This window comes from Falco punctatus (assembly GCF_963210335.1).
Source record: "Falco punctatus genome assembly, chromosome: 5".
Taxonomy (NCBI): Eukaryota; Metazoa; Chordata; class Aves; order Falconiformes; family Falconidae; genus Falco; species Falco punctatus.
In genome coordinates this window covers 34,443,376-34,462,210 of record NC_137584.1, presented here as the reverse complement: position 1 = coordinate 34,462,210, position 18,835 = coordinate 34,443,376, and the positions used below count along the sequence as shown (strand labels likewise).

The following is an 18,835-nucleotide window of genomic DNA, read 5'->3' as shown; positions in this document are numbered from 1 at the left end:
GTTTTGTCAGAGCTCTACTGCGCTGACTTTGTTTCACAGTGCCAATCAGCCAGTCTACATTTACCTAGCCTTATTTTTGCATAAAATTCTAGAGTACATTCAAGCACCTGATCGACATAGGTTGGCCTGAAGGTTGAAATTCTGTTTGCAGAACTAGCCACTGGGGCACTACCAGTACAAGGTTTCCCAGTCTGCTGTCCTAACTGGACAAGGAACATCCAGATGCATGAGAAGGATAATTTATTCTTCATGGCCAGTTTAGTTGGAGGCCTTCAGACTGAGGTTGCCATCAAGGCTTAAAGTTATGATATATATGTATAGGTAGAAATACCTAAATGGGATTGCATTGAGGCCAGCCAGACATTTTACGTAGGACAATGGTAATACTCAAGCCCTGCCAGTTCCTTCCAAGCCAGTGTCCGTTTTTACAGCTGAACAAAATAGTATTATCAGTTATTTGAACATCTGTCACTGAGCCTGTACTGGATAGATCACAGAACATACTGTGGATAAACATACAACTGAATTAAGATTAGTTAGTAAAAAATACAATCACAGTAACTTGAATGTCTTCTTTAAATAATTACTAGTTAAATGGATCCTAATTTAATTTAATTTATAGCTACTTTTCCATCTGTTATGTTTGTTTTTCATACAGGCGTCTCCTGGCTGAAGCTGCTCTTCAGAAGCTGGATCTGCAGACTGCTGAACAAGCTTTTGTACGATGCAAAGATTATCAAGGTATTAAATTTGTGAAGCGTCTAGGCAACCTGCAGAGCAAGTCAATGAAGCAAGCAGAAGTGGCAGCCTATTTTAGCAGATTCGAAGAAGCTGAAAGAATGTATCTGGATATGGACAGAAGGTAATTGCATGTAGTTATCTCAGCAGCAAATAAAGAAAAAAGTCTGAAAAAAACCCTGCTTGCCTTAATAAAGAGTGGCTGTTTTAGCATTGAAGACTTTTTATCAGTTTCTGGAAGACAGAAGAGCATCATATAAAGAGAATTTTGTTATATCCATAGATAACCAATTCTGTATGTAAATCAGTGCATTCCATACTGATTGCAACACCTCAGCTGCTCTAGGTAGTGCTGTGTTTCATAAATATTTTTCTTGCAAGTACTTTGTCAGTATTTCAACCGAGATTCCAAAAATACAAATAATCTTAACAAGTGTTTAATTTATGTACTGTTGCTTTTAGCTCGTAGCCAAGTATGTGTTCTTTCCAATTACATACACAAACAACAGTGTGTTTAATGAATGGTGATCTCTGGAGAAACAGAAAGGACTCTGGATTAAATTCTGGACCAATTTTTGTTCAGGAATTAAAACAAAGTAAAAATAAAATAAAAATAAAAGTAAAATTAACAGTATTACTGGGAAATATAAATTAATACTAAGTAATTAGCTAGAGCACTGTCTCTACTGAAAAAGGATGAGAAATACTAAGCGGCAGTTGTACGATGTGGCCTGTAGGTGGTGGTCAAACATAGAGAAGCGTGAATCACTTATGCACATGTGAAACTTCTAAGCTTTGATTAAAGAAGCCATGAAAAAAAGTAGGGAGTGATGGAGAAAAAAATATTTCCTCTTTCATGCTGTAAGAATGACGAACCTTCCTCTTCCTCAGTAAGGGGGGGTGCGGGAAGGCAGGAGCTGGGGAAGGATGCCTGTTAGTGCTTGGTAATGGAAAACTTTCTTGCACATAATTAACTAGCCAATGGGATTATGCCAGTTTGTAGAGGTGGACTGCCTTGTAAGTGCTTCAGTCACACTGCAACACTGATTTTTTTTTTTTTTTTTTTTTTTTGTAGATATGGCATATTCTTTTCCACATGCTGAGGAGAAATTTGACCACTGTAGGGTTCCTGAAGTCAGAGTTCCTATTTTTTTTTTTACTGGTTTCTTGAACAGTAGAGCATGTTATTCTCCAGCTACAAGAATATGGGAATTCTGTATTGACCTGTCTCCTCACCACTAGAAAAATCTTCATAATGACATATCATAAATCAGGCTGAAATAGATTTATTTTTCAAATACAATTTTAGATTTTTTTACATAGATGCTCTTACTTAGCTGACTGCACTGTCTTGCTGCTGCCTTCCTTAACTCAGTTGTGAGTTTAGGGCATTTTTAAAAGAAGTGTATAGATCTCTCCCATTTATTTTTTATGCATCTGCAAATTAGTTCTTTATGAAGTACTATAGAATTATTCTATATGGTGAAAAAATCCATGCTAGACAAATGGTGGGTCATATATATGCGTGAATAATAAAAAGGAAAGACTTTTCAGAGTCCTTTCTCTGTCATCCAAAGTCATCTTGAATCTGAAAGAAGTCTCTAAAATCCATTCTGTTACATCTCAGATTTAGCTTTATTATTTATATTCCTGGCTCCTTGGCCTTTTCCATCAATCTCCCTTCTACTTTTAGCCTCCTGTAGCTGCTGCCATCTATTGTAGCGGTCAGCAGTGAAAGATAAAGGGTATACCAAATTAAGAGGAAACCTGAAGTAACATCAGCCCCATTGTCTTGCTGGCTGTTCATTTAACTGCTCATACAGGAGTATGGCTAATAGGGAAGTGCATGCATATAGTATAACCTGTGAGCTCTCTGAGTATTTGCTTTTATGGAATACTGTTTAAATTGTAAACAAGATACTGTTTAAATTGTAAACAAGGATCACTGTGATACCTGCAATGTAGGTTATGAACATGAAAATACTTTTGGATGCTTTTCTCAAGATTTTGTTAGCTATTTTGTTGTCTGACTTTCCTGCTATGTTCTGTTTATACTAGAGATCTTGCCATTGGACTTCGGATAAAACTGGGAGATTGGTTTCGAGTACTGCAGCTATTGAAAACTGGCTCAGGTGATTCAGATGATGCCCTTCTTGAACAAGCACACAATGCTATTGGAGATTATTTTGCAGACCGTCAGAAATGGTATGTTCTGTAGGGGAACTAGTAAGAAGGAAATTACAAAGGAAATCATAAAAATGACGACAAGCCTTAATTTATGATGAAGGACAGACATCAGGAAAGTCAAGATGCAATATATGGGATAACTTTGGAATTGTGAGATTTAGCTCAGACCCTTATGGTTCTATCACTGCATGTACCTTTAAACAGATAGCTGTTGATCAACTCTCTAAAGAATGAATGTGATTAATCTCAGTTTTGCCAGAAGTCTGTCTTCAAAGGAGAGGAGGGGAAGGGAAATACCTATACAGTTGTATTGGACTGTTTATAGAAAGTATTAAAGAAAAAATAATCAATTAAAAGCAGGAGACAATTATTAAACATCAATGAATTTCAAAACTAACCACAAGCTTTCTAGAATGCTTAAACCCACAAATATTTGGAAAGGTCCGGAGTTCTCTCTGACCTGGATCTGTCTCCAGGCACCCAAGGAAGGTTTTAAGAACAGTGCACACATGTAACATTATTTCTCAAGAACGCATTTTGCAGTCAGGTACTTACTGAGCCAGAAGTGACATCTTCATAGTTAACAACTTGCAGAGAAAGTTTCTTTCATGACCCTTTCTTGTTTCCTTCTACGCCCATGTAAACTTTTAACATCCAGAATGCTCTGTGTTATAGAGTTCCATAGCTCTCCTATGAATTGCAATTACCCAGACAATATTAACACAAAGAACTTGGGTCTGAAAGCAATTGAAAACTTGTGATTAGATTTTGAAAGTTGATTTTTAGATGCTTTAGGTAACTTTGGAGAATGGTCTTGGAGATCTTAGTGCTTGCGTTTTTAAAATATGGAGGCATGACATTAAAGCCCTTTTGTGAAAGTTTAGTTGTAAGTTGTTGTCCATTATCAGCTATGATCTGTGCAGATGTGGGAATACCATTTTAAGATTCCTTGATTTCCTAACCTTATGCTAGTCAGAGAATCAATCTTGTTATTACTCCAATATAATGATCTCTGAAAATTTTAGTCCATTTCAGAAAAAGTGAAAGTCTAGCTACAAAAGCTTTTTCAAGCAAAGTTACCTATGTTTTTATATATCACAAGCTGCCATATTATTATTTTTTTTCTTATTAGGTTAAATGCTGTACAGTACTATGTGCAAGGACGAAACCAGGAACGTTTAGCTGAATGTTACTACATGCTAGAAGACTACCAAGGACTGGAGAATCTAGCTAACTCGCTTCCAGAGAATAATAAATTGCTCCCTGTAAGCAAAAAGTACCTTTATTTTTCATTGTCCTATGTTCAACTATTTATTTAAAATTTCCCATCTTGGGAGGGTTAAGAAAGAAGGAGAAAAAGAATGCAATATAAGACATACTCACTTAAGCATAATGGTGTTACTTTGGTATCGATCACCAGTATTACTGTTGTTTTCATATTCCACCATTCTTCCTTTCCCCAATTGTCCAGGTTCCCAGAAAGACCTGATTATTCATCACAGTTTATGGCCACATGGCTAAGTCATAATTTACTGCTTTCCTCCCCAAATTGTGGCATTTCTCTCTAATAGCTATGCTTTACTGAGAAGTCACTCCTTATGGCTGGATACTTACTTTAGATTTGCTTTTGTCCTCTTGTCTGCACTGGGGTTTGTTTTCCCCAAATTCTTCCTGGTTGCTATTTCTGGTTTAATTTCTTACATGGTAGCTCTGGTGGGAATGCTAATGTACAAGGAAAATCGAAGATACTCTGCTGAAAGGAGGGAAAGTAGGTGGTATAGCCTGAAATGACCTACTAAGTAGTAGCTAATTTAAAACTATGATACGATTATTCCAAAATACTTGAAAGATGCAAAACATGCTTACTTAAAGCCATTTCCAGTTGTTTGAACAAAGCAAGACATGGCACTTTCTTTTAAACCTCTTTATAATAGTGAAATTTCTTAAAATATTCTAAAAAATAAGAGCACAGTCCTTCTGGTATGATTTGATTTGAAAAAAACCCCAACTTAAGTATCTTTTGGGGTTTTTTTATGTTTAGAGGCAGTGTGTGAAAGTAGCACACTGTTCTAAGATTTACAACTGTGTGTGGTGTTGTCACAGAATCCATGAAGCAAACAACCCTTTTCCCCCAACTTCATGGAATTAAATTAAACAAGAATTTAATAGTATTGCAGTTGCTACACAAAGTACTAAAAATCTGGAAGTGAATTTAACATGGTGCTGATGCTTTTTGCAGGATATAGCTTATATGTTTGTGAGAGTGGGGATGTGTGAACAAGCTGTGTCAGCCTTTCTGAAATGTAATCGACCAAAGGATGCGGTGGATACCTGTGTACATCTCAACCAGGTAAAACAGCAGTAGATAATCTGCTTTACTGATACCAATTTAATAGTGACATTTCTATCCTGGTGCCTGGTTAAATAGAAGCCGTTGTTAAGTGTCTGATGATTTGTTGTGATTTCTGGAAAACACATACTTCAGGGCTTAAGCCAGTATGTCTGTGTGTGGTAAGCATGCTCAGCATACAGATATTTGTGGCCTTTGTAGAGCCAGGCCGTGCTGCCTCCTGATGGAAAGGGAGGAAGACTGGAGAGCTTCTGGCTGTTCATTTTCCACATCCCCCTCTTTCCTTGTACTGATGCAAATACATTTGTGGCTGCATTAGGATGTAGCCGGAAAAGAACCAATCTGAAAAACGATCGGTATGTTTATGGCTAGAGCTGTTCCCCAGTGTGACTCACCTGTGCAACTGTGTCAACACGAATAAGAGAGAAACTGAGGATGGCTATGAGGAACTTGATGTATGGGAATGGCAGGTCTGCCTAGTGCTGGATTTATGTGAACAGTTTCCTAGTTTATGGATCTGAAGGGCTATTAGGTGTCAGATTCAGCCAAGTTTCTCAGTCCTGACAGACTTCTGATTGGGGCAAACACAGTAGCCAAACTGTTGAAGATCAGGAAAACTCACAGACAAAATGAGGTGTATAGAAGGGTAAGTAAATTGTTACTGTTTTTGCCTTAAGCTTATGGGCTGAAGTCCTCTTTTAGACATGCTTTTGAGAGTCTGGGTTTTGGGAACACCAGAAATATTGAAATCCATGTGTCCACTTACGAGCAGCTGTGAAGTGATTTTGCAAAGCTTTTACCAAAGCAGAAGCAACTGCTTTATATGTGGTTTTGGACAGAGGTTCAGCATTTGTCTCACAGGCCTGCTGTATCACATGACTGGCAATGATGTTAGCATTTGTATTCTCCTGCTTTTTACTTTTCATTTTTTAGTAGCCTGGTTCTAAATGGTGATGAAGTATTGCAAACAAATGTTGCAACCTATTCACAGATAACCAGCTTGTTCTGAGAATGTATTTGAAAAAATGAGGTTGATAATTGTCTGCTTTTGTTTCTAGTGGAATAAAGCTGTGGAGCTGGCTAAAAATCACAATATGAAAGAGATCGGATCCTTGTTAGCCAGATATGCAAGTCATTTATTGGAAAAGAATAAAATCCTTGATGCTATAGAACTCTATCGTAAAGCCAATTATTTCTTTGAAGCTGCTAAACTCATGTTCAAGGTATTGAGGTTTTATTTTTGTGTTAAAACTGGGGTTTTGGACTAGCTCTTATTATTTCCATGCTACTTTTATTTTCCTGGGGTTATTTTAGTGTTAACAAAGTCCAGGCAATAAGCAGATGCCATTATACAGGATACTGCAAAGATTAATCCAACTCCTAAATTCAGGTATCTCTATCTTAAATAGTTACCCTGGATGTACTGTGTAGGCAGGGGAGAAGAGACTTTCAGGACACAAGCCCTCTGATTAATTTTGAGACTTTCACTTCAGAATGAGATGAACTGGACCACAGAAAAGGTCCTGTTGCCCTCCATTGCCTAGTAAACAAGTAACGTAGACTGGCCTGGGTGCAATGTCCACATTATTTTATATGTTGTGTGGATTAGTTTTATCTCCTTTATTTTTAAAAATTGCAGCGTCATTAACTAGAAGTTAAATTTTTGTATTTCTTCAATTGATATCTTCAACAAACTGCTGTGATATGCTTTTAAGATAAAGAAGTTGCTCAGGTTTGGTTTGGCTACAGAGATTTCTGTACGTAGCACTTGAAGTCTGTAACTGGTATGTAATTTTTATAGTAAATTATATATATTGCTTTCAAAAGCCATTTTTTCCAGGAAAACCACCAGACCTTATTGAAAGCTATGTATTTCTGAAACTTCAGTGTTCAAAAATTGCTATTTTTTGGTTTATTTTTATATTAAGTCAATAGACTTTATACGTGGTTACACTGATTTATCCTTCCCAAGAATATGGCTCTATATACTTGTTAGCTAAATAAATATAGAATAATGTGCATACTTCACTTTGACGTTTTCATTTATAGTTTTGTTCGCAGTCTAAATTATTACATTCAAATGCAGAATCGCTTTTGGCATGATTTCCTAGGTCTGTACCAACATGCAATTGTCCAAGAAAATGAAGCAACTCTTTTAATATTTTTTTTCGGTTTTTAAATCTACATTAAATTCCTTGGTTTTGTTTTTAAGATTGCAGATGAAGAATCAAAGAAAAGGACAAAGCCTTTACGAGTTAAAAAGCTTTACGTATTATCAGCCTTACTTATAGAACAGTGTCATGAACAAATGCAAAATGCACAAAGGGGAAGAGTTAAAGAAAAAAGTTCAGAGGTAAGAGTGTCTTTTTTTTTTTTCTTTCTGAATTCTGTTATGTGCTACCTAATCAGAATAAATAAAGCTATCTTCATGTGCGGCTATTATGTTTTTTTAATAACCCTTTTTCCTGCTAAGAACAAAGCTTTCATTAAAGCAAGTTTTCCATGAAAACATCATGTTTGAAGTATTGTTTTAAGAGATTTAAATAATATGTATTTAAATATTTTTTTCTTCCTAAGTTTAATGTGGTGTTCTTAATATTTTCACTAAACAGTGAAAATCATACTAAAACTCCAGATATTCCCCCCCTCCCCCCATTTAGAAGTATCAATCCCAAAGAGAGATCTGTGATGAGATTAAGCTATGTTGGCTCTAATTTAGCAGGGGAGATGGCTCAGATATGGGGAAAGCGAATGGAAGATTTTTTTTTTCCTGGTCACACTTTTATGTTCTTATGTACAAATTAAATAGTTTAAACAAAGTTTTAAGAAACCTGGTGTTGAAATGCAATATTAATCCAAACTATGAACGAGTCTGCAGATGTGCACAGAATATATTTGTACACATGTATATGATATTTATCTTTGACAATCTGCACCATATGTTCTGCCTATGCATTGTATAAAATGTCTAACAATGTTCACTTTAGGTCCCTGTATTTATATTTTCCCTAGTTAACACACACAGTGGTGTAATCACCAAGTACAGAAAAGTTCTTTTCATATATCCCCATTTCCTGCTGAATCTGTTTCATATAAAAATTACTTGTGATACCACTTTGTTTTCAGACTGCTTCAGCTTTGGCTGGTTTGCTGGAAGAAGATGTTCTTTCTTCAACTAATCGCTTTGCAGACAATGCTTGGCGAGGAGCTGAGGCTTACCATTTTTTCATACTTGCACAAAGACAGCTCTATAAAGGTTCTGTAGATGCAGCACTTAAAACAGGTAGGGCTTAATTTTTAACCTTGTAAATAAAGTGTTCTAATTTTACAGACCTGCACAGCACATAATTTCATTTATAGTTGGTACATTATTCTATTCTTGCTAGATCCATGGAATTCAAAACAACCATATAATGAATTAAATATGGCTGCAGTCAAGATACCTGGAAGGTCTTGGAGTACAATGCAAATCTAACTTATTAGTTAGGTTAAACTGGGCAATGTCTGTAGATGTTCTGTTGACTGTTTCATTTGTCTTTAAATCATAAGGCATGCATGCCTGAATTCACATAAGGGCTCCCTGGAGAGCTTCATAAAAAAACTTGTGGGAGTCAGAGAAGCAAATAATTCTTTGTCCAAGTAATGAAGGTCCATTTCAAATACTTCTAACATATTTTTTTTTAAAAAAGTGTCTCAAAAAGACACTTGAATTTCCCAGTCATATCTCCTTATTTTTATTTATTTTTGAAAAGTGTTGAACCATGCATGATTTGTAGTCATGTCAATGAAAAGACTTTTGTCCATTGTGTCCAATTTGTAAGATTAACACTGTCTCCCAAATGCAAGGTTGTGCACATGGGTTGTGGCAATCCCAAGCACAAATACAGGCTGGGTGGAGAAAGGGTTGAGAGCAGCTCTGAGGAGAATTACTTGGGGGTGTTGGTGGATGAGAAGCTTAGCATGAGCCGGCAATGTGTGCCTGCAGCCCAGAAAGCCAACCGTACCCTGGGCTGCATCAAAAGAAACAGGGCCAGCAGGTTGAGGGAGGTGAATCTTCCCCTTGACTCTGCTCTCACGACACCCTGCCTAGAGTACTGCATCCAGCTCTAGGGCCCCCAACATAAGAAGGATATGGACCTGTTGGAGTGAGTTCACAGTGGGGCCAGAAAGACAATCAGAGGGCTGGGCACTTCTCCTATTAAGACAGGCTGAGAGAGTTGGGGTTGTTCACTGTGGAGAAAAGAAGGCTCCAGGGACACTTACAGCAGCCTTCCAGTACCTAAAGGGGGCCTGCAAGAAAGCTGGAGAGGGACTTTTTAGAAGGGCATGTAGTGATAAGGCAAGGGGCATAACGGTTTTAAGATGAAAGAGGGCAGATTTAGATTAGGTATTAGGAAGAAATTCCAAGGGTGGCAAGGGCACTGGCACATGTTGCCCAGAGCAGCTGTGGGTGCCCCATCCCTGGCAGTGCTCAAGGCCAGGCTGGATGGGGCTTTGAGCAACCTGGTCTAGTGGAAGGTGTCCCTGCCCGTGGCAGGGGGGTTGGAACTGTAGGTGATCTAGAAGGTCCCTTCCAGCCCAAGCCATCCTATGATTCTGCTAGTAGTAAATATTTCATAGAGATGTCTGCACTTCTTGGAAGATATGCAATAACTTCCTTGGACTCTTTTTCTCCCCCCCCCCCCCCCCCCCCCCCCTTTATTTCTTAGCTCTTCATTTGCAGGATTATGAAGACATTATCCCTGCAGTTGAAATCTATTCCCTTTTGGCACTCTGTGCATGTGCAAACAGAGCATTTGATATTTGTTCAAAAGCCTTTGTTAAACTAGAATCCTTGGAAACTCTTAGGCCAGAGCAGCGGCAACAGTATGAAGACCTTGCTCTAGAGATATTCACGAGACATAGTTCAAAGTATAACAAAAAATCTGATCTGGATGATGTGCTTGAGAGGTGGGTTTGTGTTTATGTGATACTGTACTAATACTAGCAGTTTTTTCTGCTATTGTGTGTATTTTGCGTTTTAGCAAGTTCTGTGTGACCACGTTAATAAGGTGCTTTGTTGCTCAACCCAGATACTAGGCCAGAATGATGCAGGTATTAGCCAGTGTGCAGAAATACAACACAATTTTATTTGGGAGAATAGACAGTGACTGTTTTTATTTGGGAGAATAGACACTGAATGTATTTGAGGAACTGCCATAAAGATATAACTTCATCTTAATCTGAAATGCATGCAGACAGAGCACAGGAGTTTTAAGACTTCTGATAAGGTGTCCCATGCCGTTAAAATAATGATGTTGCCATTTGCATCACCATCCCGATATGATGCAAATATCAACAAGTGAATGTTTAACTATCATTAACCACTAAGTCTCCACTGTTTTCTGAATTACACAAATCTGTATGTGTGGAAAGATTAGTATGTGAAGTAAAAGAATCAGAATATGAAGGGCACGCTTTAAGTCCTTGTGTTGGCTGTACCTATAATAGCGTCTGACACGTTTCCTGCTAACAGCACGGAATTTGTATGGAAATTTATTATGAAATTTTCTTTTTAATGAATAGGGTTTTAACCAGTATTGTTTGATTTTACTGTGCAGGTGTATAGAGTCTTACTAGTAGTTTTCATGTTGACTCTTCAGAGGAGTAAATGTAATCATGGTCCAATTAGATGCCTGCACTTTAATATGACCTTCACAGCTTCTTTTCACTTAATCTTTTGGTTCTGCTGGTCCCGATTTGTTAACCCTGTGGTTCTGGGGGTGTACATTTTATTGTGTGAAGATTTACATACCTGGCTGTGTTAAGTGTTAAGTGACGTGTTAAGTTATTTAATAACTACTAAGCAAAAAGTGGCACTATTTGAATAGTGAACCAGTCTTTTACAAAAGAGCACCACAAGTTGTGTAACTAGCTGTAGACACGCAATTTGCTATTTATGCTGTTTTGCAAATTTCTACAAAACAAGTGTTTGTTGCTGTTTTAAGACTGTGTTTTTATTCTTTCAGCTTTGTTTACTCTTCTGTGTCTTTCTTTTCTTTTCTCTGCCCCCGCCCCCCCCAGGAGTGGCGATGGGAAACTTCCTATATGTGTGGCAACGGGAGACCCTATCCTGGAGTATCGATTCTGGATGTGCAGTGTGTGTAAGCACTGTATGAAAGCCAAAGAAGCAAGCAATTATAACTTCTGTCCTCTGTGCCACAGCACAATATAATATAGCACAGGATAAAGGGCTGATTATCTTCGTTATCTCTTATGCCTCCTAAAAATACAATGTTACCAATGTACTTGTATTTTAAAATACATCACAGGTGTGGTGTATGCTAACAGGCAGTACCACTATTAGAGAAGCATTTAAAAAAACAAAACAGAAAAGGCCACAAGTGAAAACCTTCACTGGTTCCCTTTATGCGAAGAAAGGACTGTGTTAATGAATTTGATCTTTTTGTTAATTTTTTTTGCAAGGGCTTAAGGTAAAAGCATTGTCTTCTAACTGTAAATTGAGCCTAGTTTCAAAACCATGCAAATTGAATGTAGGTTAATCTTAATACAAAAAAAGTGGAGCTTGCTCAGAGTAAAAGGTAAGTCCATAGGAAATTACTGGGTTTTCTCAAAATTCCAAGTTTTCTGAAGGAAGTAATTTGTAAGTTGAAATAATGCCACGGTGGTTCTGGTAATATTGTTGTATATGGTTTTGTACTATTGAGTGGTAACACTAGTTTAGGCATACATTTGTGCAGTTTTCTTTTGCCAAGTGTAATTAAACGTACCATAGCAATAAAGGGCTTGCAAACATCTGCCCATCCGTGCCGCCCGTCTGCCTGTGGGTCCCTCAGCTCCGGTGAGGGCTGCAACTAACATCTACGAGCCTTTGCGCTGGAATGTGGTAATAAGCCGTTGTGTGTGGGGTTGGTTTTTTTTCCCCCCCCCAAGTAGCTCGAAGAGAGCAGCTGCCATCTGTTCAGCAGATTTCAGGAGTTGAACTGTCTCCTTGCTACACACGGAGGTTTAAGGAATGTTTCACTTAGAGCTGCGCTGTCCCGTGGCACTACTGGAGCCGAGTCTCTGCCCTGGCGCCGGGCCGGCTCCGGCAGGGGCGCGCCGGGCCCCGGCTACGCGCGGCCCAGGTACCAGTGAACCCGGTTCTGGGAAGAAAAGGTTTAATGTCACTAAAGGGTTTTTCCCCCCAGTATTTGAGCTGCTTTCTCCTTCCCAGCCGTGTCCGCTGGCGCGCCGTGCGCCCCACCCGCTTCGCGCTCCCTGTCGGGCCGGCCGCGGCCCCCCGTCCCCCCGCGCTGCCTTCCGGCCGCCGCCGTGACGTGACGCCGTGACGTGACGCCGCGCCCGCCCCGCGTGACGCCGCCGCGCCGCCATGGAGCGGGAGGCGGCGGAGCTGCTGGCGGCGGCGCAGGCGCAGCTGGCGGCGCGGCGGCTGGCGGCGGCGGAGGAGCTCTACAGCCGCCTCATTGCCCGCTGCGCGGGGCCCGCCGCCGGGTACGTGCCGGGGCGGGGGGCGCGAGGCTGCGCCCGCCCCGCCCTAACGGCCGCTCTCCCTCTGTCCCCGCGCAGCGCCGGCCGCCACCTCGCCACGGCCCTCAACGACCGCGGCCAGATCAAGTACTTGCGGGTGGAGTTCGCCGCCGCGATCGAGGACTACACGGCCGCCATCGAGTGCCAGCCCGGCTTCGAAGTGCCCTACTACAACCGCGGCCTGGTGCTCTACCGGCTGGGTACGGGCCGCGCAGTCGGGCACGCCAGCGCCGTGCGGCCCGGGGCCCTTGGCCCGGCTGACCCGGGGCGGGGCAGAGCGACCCGGGCGGCCCTGCTTCGCCCGGCGCGGCCTGTCCGCCGCCTGCCTCCCGCACCTCCCGCCTGGGCCGCCCGCCCCGCAGGGAGCCCTCCCGGAGGCGGGGAGCAGCCCAGAGCGCTGTTTTATCCCAAGGCTCACCGGGAGCCCGAGAGTAATTCCCTCGGTTTTGCAGATGGAGGCACCTGTCTGGCATGGGGAGGGGAAGAGGTGACACCAGAAACAGGGGGTGCAGACAGAAAAATGTTTTTGTCAAGTAATCACAGGACGTTTCAGCTGTGAGTCTGCCCAGTGTATGCAGTTAGATATCCCAGCTTGCAGGTGTGCGGCTGTGTCATTTGAAATGCTGCTATTCTGGGAAAACCAAGAGGGGAAGGTGCAGTTTCAATTTTGGAAAAATTTGCATTGGGGGTAAAACTAGCCAATTCCAAACACTGCCGTTAAACCAAATGAAGCATCTCTGAAGCAGGTGCAGCCATAGTGAGCGCAGCCTTCTCAACTTGCAGTGGGCTGTCAGCCGTCTCTGGGGAGTTTGCTGCCCAAGTTTTGAATATACCATAAGAAAATGGTGCCTTTTCTTGGTGCTTGGCTGCGCAAAGTTAAGATCCAGAAGTTGAGGGACTAGCGAGAACACTAGGAGAGTGGAGACTGACCAAGGCATCAGCTGGGAAGCTGTATGCCTGTATTCCAGGTTTAAGGCAGTCTGGCTAGTGATGTGGGCCTAGTGATGTGGGCCTTTGGGCTTCTCTGGGAATAAGCTGGCTGATTTGAGCCTTAAGCCTGTTGTAGGTTCAGCACCACACTGCTACTTGCTCTGAAGACCTTTGACTCCCACTTAGGCCTCTGGAGAATCCAATTGTGGGTCTAGTAAGTTCAGCTGCTACTTTTTGTTAGTGAAAGTATTAGGTATTCAGTTGTGGTTTGTGACTTTGAGCAGTTACAGAAAGATAATTCTTTTTTTTTTTTTTTTTTTTTTGGGACAGGATGCTTTGATGAGGCCATGAAAGATTTCAGGAAAGTATTAGAATTAAACCCCCAGTTTGAAGATGCTGCATTGAGTCTAAAACAGGCTATTCTTGATAAAGAAGAAAAACAAAAGCGAGGTTATTGAAAATGCGGCTAGTGGTATGAAAATGTTTTTCTAGACGTTATTTTTCTCATTAATGGATGAAACACAAGATCACTTGCATCTGTTATGACCTACTGAAGAAACCTCATTCTTTGGTAAATAAGTTAAAAATGGGTAACGGTTGTGAAATAAACTATTTTTGGCTATTGTTAGTGTTGAGGAAAAGCATAATGCTGGAAGGCTGTGAGATGCTTGTACAGACTTTGTATAGAAGTACTTCATAAAGAGGTTGAAAGCTCAGTAACAGCAAATGAAATCTGTAGTTTTATTAAAACTGTGTTCCTGTACTCTTTCACAGATGGTTTTAAATAGTCGTTCATGGGGAGGAAAAATCAAACTATATAAAACATTTAAATATTTGAGATTGGAGCTTGTGAGAAGTACAGTGGTTTAATACTGATAGTGTTTGTCCACTTTTAAATGTCAGCGTGATTTATGCTAAAAGTGCAATTGTTACAACAGTTATGAGGTGTTGTCATTGAGATGCTATGATAACTGATTTTCTTCTTAGAGTGTTTTCTGTATTAAGAAACACTTAACAGAAACAATGAGATCTTTTTAGGTAACACCATCTGTACCTTGCATGAGGAATGTGGTATAAGTATTCAGTCGCCTTTGTATGTTCGCTCATTCTTAGGGGTAGTTTTAAGTTACCTGAACAGGTAGGAACAGAGCATACCTATTTTTAATAATCCTATTGTGAAAGTATTTGAGACATTCATAATTGAACGAATGAAAGTGAAGATGTAGTTCTTACAGACAGTCATGAGATAAAGAACTTGTCATAGAGAATGTAGTTTGGCTATTCACAGTATGAATTGTGGCTTTCTCCTTGTCAATTGCTTGAAAAATATGTGACATCTCTCTGATTGAACTGTCTGAAATACCCAGGCAGTTTTGTTTCTCAAATGATGGCAAAGACTATTACTGAAATCTGTAAATCATCACAAGAAACATCCTTGCATGTTCGTAGCAATACAAGTTCTAATAAAAGAAATGCTCATGTGAGCAATCAAAAGAGTATGAGGATTTTTTTTTTTCTATAAGTTATGCTAATGACAGTTCTGCTTCTTATGGTGTTTCTCCATGGATGATCCTGGAGCCTGCAGAAGTGCCAGGCTCACTGAAGATGGTGGCAGTCTTTGGGTGACTCATGAGAAGACTTGATGCTCTGACCATCTTCCTCAGCAGCCTTACTGAGGTTGTTTTCAGCTTTGGGATGAAACTGAAACAGACCCAATGAGCAAATTTCAAGTACGGGGCTGAGAAAATGCTGTATTTACCCCTCGTGCACTTGACAGCAGCCATTTTGAAGTTTTATAAATGCAATGTGTGTTAGCAGGATGTAACCATTTAGGCTTTGGAAAGCAGGCTGTGATGTCATAACCGACCATTTTTTGCAAAAGTTTAATTTTTGACTTTTCTGGATATACTAGGCATGTGCTTTGCTTCCATTTTTATATCTTTGTGATCTCCAAAACATTGGCAATTTAAGGACTTGGCATGTTTCATGCCACCTCAGTCTCAAAAATTGAAAAATCATACCAACTGTTCATTGATGTTGAGAAGGTGAGCTAGAACTAAACCTGTTCCTGACTTCCCATACCAAGGAAATTAAAGAGGCAGTATGAACAGTTGAATTTGACCTATGAACTTTACTTTGAGAGAGATCACAGATGCAGTTATGCACAGAACATTGTAAGTGACAGAATACAGATAAAAATAAAGATTAACAGCAGAAAAGTATCTTGGAAAACAAAGATGCTAGTGGTAATATCCCTTATACTTCCCAGCTTGTTTTGTGAATGTGGCTTAATTACTATTAATGCATTAGTTATTGGCACAGAAATGTTTCGCTGGACTGGGAGCAATTTTGTTGCAGATTCTCCACAAAATTTCCTTGTCTCTCCTGTAAAAGGATGAACCGTCATGATGCATTTCAGCATAATTTGGAGTTCTTTCAAGTCGTTTTTGCCAGTAAGGTTCTCATATTTTCCCCTTTCACATGCACACATGAGTCACTTAGTTCTCTGGCTTTACATCACAAGACTAACTGGGATTTTTAGTCTGAAATTATTAAGTAGTGTGTGGTGTTTTACTCAGGCTGCTTGAAAGGGTATAAACCACCATTATCGATATTAAAAAAATAATTAAAATCTTGAAAAGAAGGATGTGCTTAGTAACTCCCCTTGTCCTGCAAGGTTTCCTGTTCATAATCCTTTAAGAATTAAAAGTCTAATGGAGAGTAGTAAAATTCTTTTTATGTAGTGTTTCCACGTGAAATTCAGACAACCTTTCAGCTTGTAAAAAGGGCAGGGCTTGTGTGCTTTGGATGCTTCACAATGCGGAGTACTGTGGCTTCATGCCTTTCCCGGGCTTTAGGGGTTGCCTCTGCTTGAAAATTAAAAACCTCTGTAGAGCGTCCGGGCCAATCCTGTCTGCCTACTCCATCACCCTTGCGAAGCAGTAATGGCACTGGACCAGTAAGTCCAACAGGTGGTTGCTGCTAATGTGCTTTGACTTGTGTCTTTACACTGGCCAGAAATGTTTCAGACGTGAATAATTCACAGCCACTTTCCCGGGGTTTCCTACCTATAAACCTACTCTCCAAAAGCCCTTGCCTCTTGACGCAGCCTTCACTGGCAGCCCCTCTGTTCAGTTTGTTTCCCATAGCTGGGATTAATTTGGATAAAGTAACAGTTTTCTCACCTGGTGATTTACCTCTAAACTTACAAAAAATACTTGGTTTCCTCAATACGTTATAGAATGTTTGGGGTTTTTTTCCCTCAGTATCTGGAACAACATCTTTTAGATCTTACTTCCTCAGAAAACAAGGCAAAGGATGACACCACCCGATGCTTTCCCCTAGTGCTCTTATTTGTCCTTCTACTGAAACACAGGAGGAGGAGTTGTCACACACCTTGCAGTGTTGGAAGGCCTTTTGCTTGCTTTTGCAGAAGGGTCGGAAAAGATGACAAAACCCCAGGTTAGCAGGGCACAGCGCAGTATGAGAAGTGTTTCATATACGTTTAATGTGAGATGCAGTGTGGGGAACAAGGACGGCCATTCTGAAGGGAAAGCTGCAGCACATGGAGAGGAAAGGGCTAGGTCATCAAGTGGCCAGAATATGTTCCTCTTCCATGTGCTTTCCCTCCAAGTGGACAACGGAGGTAAGTCAGTATTAAAACCCCAAAAATCTTTTGCTGTTAAACTGAGAACTGCGCTGTGCACTGTCCCATTTAGTAGGTAACCTTGTTAAAAAGTAAATTAATAGTGAACTGTGCACTATTCACATTCTGTGGGGAGTGAATGCCTTTGTATCAATCAAGCTCAGATATGCAGGTTGTGCTCTCCCCTGACTATCAGCAAGGAAAGCATTCAGAAACGGGCAAAAACTGTGTTTGAAACTGAGGATTGCTAGCAGAAGGATAACACCCTGTGTTCTTAGATGTTAGATTATTGTTGGTCTACCTAATCCTTATATTAGAGGCGAGATTGGATCAGTAGAACGGATTCAACCTCAGCCTGTGGCTTTCATGCATGATGGAAGGACTGGTCGCTTTTTATGAAAAAAATGTGCTTTGAGATCTGGCCAAGGTGGAGGCCCACATAGTAGCATGTTGTGATCATTTCAGTTGAACTCCCATCTGCTTCTGAAGATTAACTGATTCCAAGACTTGTAGGATCCCTTTAGTCCATGAGCAGGGGGGGATTGGATGGAGTCCACAGCATGGCTTCCTACAGCCCATGACCATCAGGTTTTTCATCACTTGCATCTCTGTTGTACGGTAAGGTTGTGAAATGCACCTGAAGAATACCTTCATCTCCCAGCAAGGGACAGCTGGAACAACCCTGGCATAGACATCACAACAGTATGTTTCAACCTAACTCCTATTATTATGGAAGAGGCTGATCTGAAGTTCAGTGCTTTCCAGACCTGTATGGGGACTCCTGTGTGCCTGTATCTGTCCATTTAACCTCTCTCTTGCACCTTCCCAGTTCATTTTCCCCACACTGGCTGTTGCGTGAAGGCTTGTTCACCTATGGCGGTATGACCGGAGCGGTGTGGAAAGCCTAATCCAAGGAAGAGTTTGATCCCATAGGCCTGAAAACTGCCACCTAGGACATGAGTTAGGTGCTGAAGTTCCACCTGCAACACCTGAGAGGGGGGCAGTAAGCCCAGGGGAACCTACATGCAGAGCAATACATTATGAAATAGCATGCCTGAATTTTATCTTTGGAAAGACACCCTCAAAGCTGAACAGTGAATGCCTAACCCTAACAGGCTTGTGTGATTCAGTGTAAAAAAAACCTTATCTGCCAGGAATAGCAACCAAGGTAGGAGGAGGAAACCAAGGATGTGGAATTTCTCTGGCTTGTCGGTGAGAATGTGGGAACCTGAAATCCTGTTGAAATGGGAAAGCGGGTCTGTCTCACCTTCTCCCTTTCCCTCCCAACATATTTGGAAGAGGAAGGTTTCCCCATCTGCCAGCTAGTGGGTGGATGGGTATGGAGCACTGGTGGGCCCTTTCCTGGCTTTCCAGGGCAAAAGGGAAGGATCTGGGATATCCCGCTGGCTGCAGATGAGTTTAGCTGAACCTACTCCGCAAGACTGCAGTGAGCA

At 40.9% G+C, this 18,835-nt stretch overlaps 2 protein-coding genes across 5 annotated transcripts in view; both read left to right on the top strand.

Moving 5' to 3' along the window:
- The window catches only part of WDR35 (WD repeat domain 35), a 51,681-nt gene extending 39,608 nt beyond the window's left edge, over positions 1 to 12,073 (top strand). Inside the window, exons 20-28 of one of the 3 annotated variants that reach the window (XM_080389990.1) lie at positions 659 to 862; positions 2,797 to 2,943; positions 4,058 to 4,190; positions 5,165 to 5,275; positions 6,334 to 6,498; positions 7,488 to 7,628; positions 8,402 to 8,558; positions 9,985 to 10,225; positions 11,339 to 12,073. In XM_080389990.1, coding sequence (XP_080246116.1) covers positions 659 to 862; positions 2,797 to 2,943; positions 4,058 to 4,190; positions 5,165 to 5,275; positions 6,334 to 6,498; positions 7,488 to 7,628; positions 8,402 to 8,558; positions 9,985 to 10,225; positions 11,339 to 11,489 — 1,450 coding nt within the window. In that variant the 3' untranslated portion in view covers positions 11,490 to 12,073. The remainder of the gene's footprint in view (positions 1 to 658; positions 863 to 2,796; positions 2,944 to 4,057; positions 4,191 to 5,164; positions 5,276 to 6,333; positions 6,499 to 7,487; positions 7,629 to 8,401; positions 8,559 to 9,984; positions 10,226 to 11,338) is intronic. The other 2 variants (XM_080389991.1, XM_080389992.1) reach the window with 2 other exon arrangements.
- Positions 12,074 to 12,218: 145 nt separating this feature from the next.
- TTC32 (tetratricopeptide repeat domain 32) lies at positions 12,219 to 15,234 on the top strand. Of its 2 annotated transcripts, XM_080390000.1 has the most exons (3): positions 12,601 to 12,769; positions 12,845 to 13,005; positions 14,066 to 15,234. In XM_080390000.1, the coding sequence occupies exons 1-3, from the start codon at positions 12,648 to 12,650 to the stop codon at positions 14,191 to 14,193; spliced, it is 411 nt and encodes a 136-aa protein (XP_080246126.1). In that variant the 5' UTR covers positions 12,601 to 12,647; the 3' UTR covers positions 14,194 to 15,234. The 2 variants fall into 2 exon arrangements, with proteins under 2 accessions (XP_080246125.1, XP_080246126.1); XM_080389999.1 differs by having other exon boundaries at positions 12,219 to 13,005.
- Positions 15,235 to 18,835: the final 3,601 nt, after the last annotated feature.

What these genes read in the sequence shown, in the direction of transcription:
- TTC32 (XM_080389999.1), top strand. Translation starts at nt 12,648, where the DNA reads ATGGAGCGGGAGGCGGCGGAGCTGCTGGCGGCGGCGCAGGCGCAGCTG. An exon ending in CCTGGTGCTCTACCGGCTGG is followed by an intron (nt 13,006 to 14,065) that starts GTACGGGCCGCG and finishes TTTTTGGGACAG; the next exon opens with GATGCTTTGATGAGGCCATG.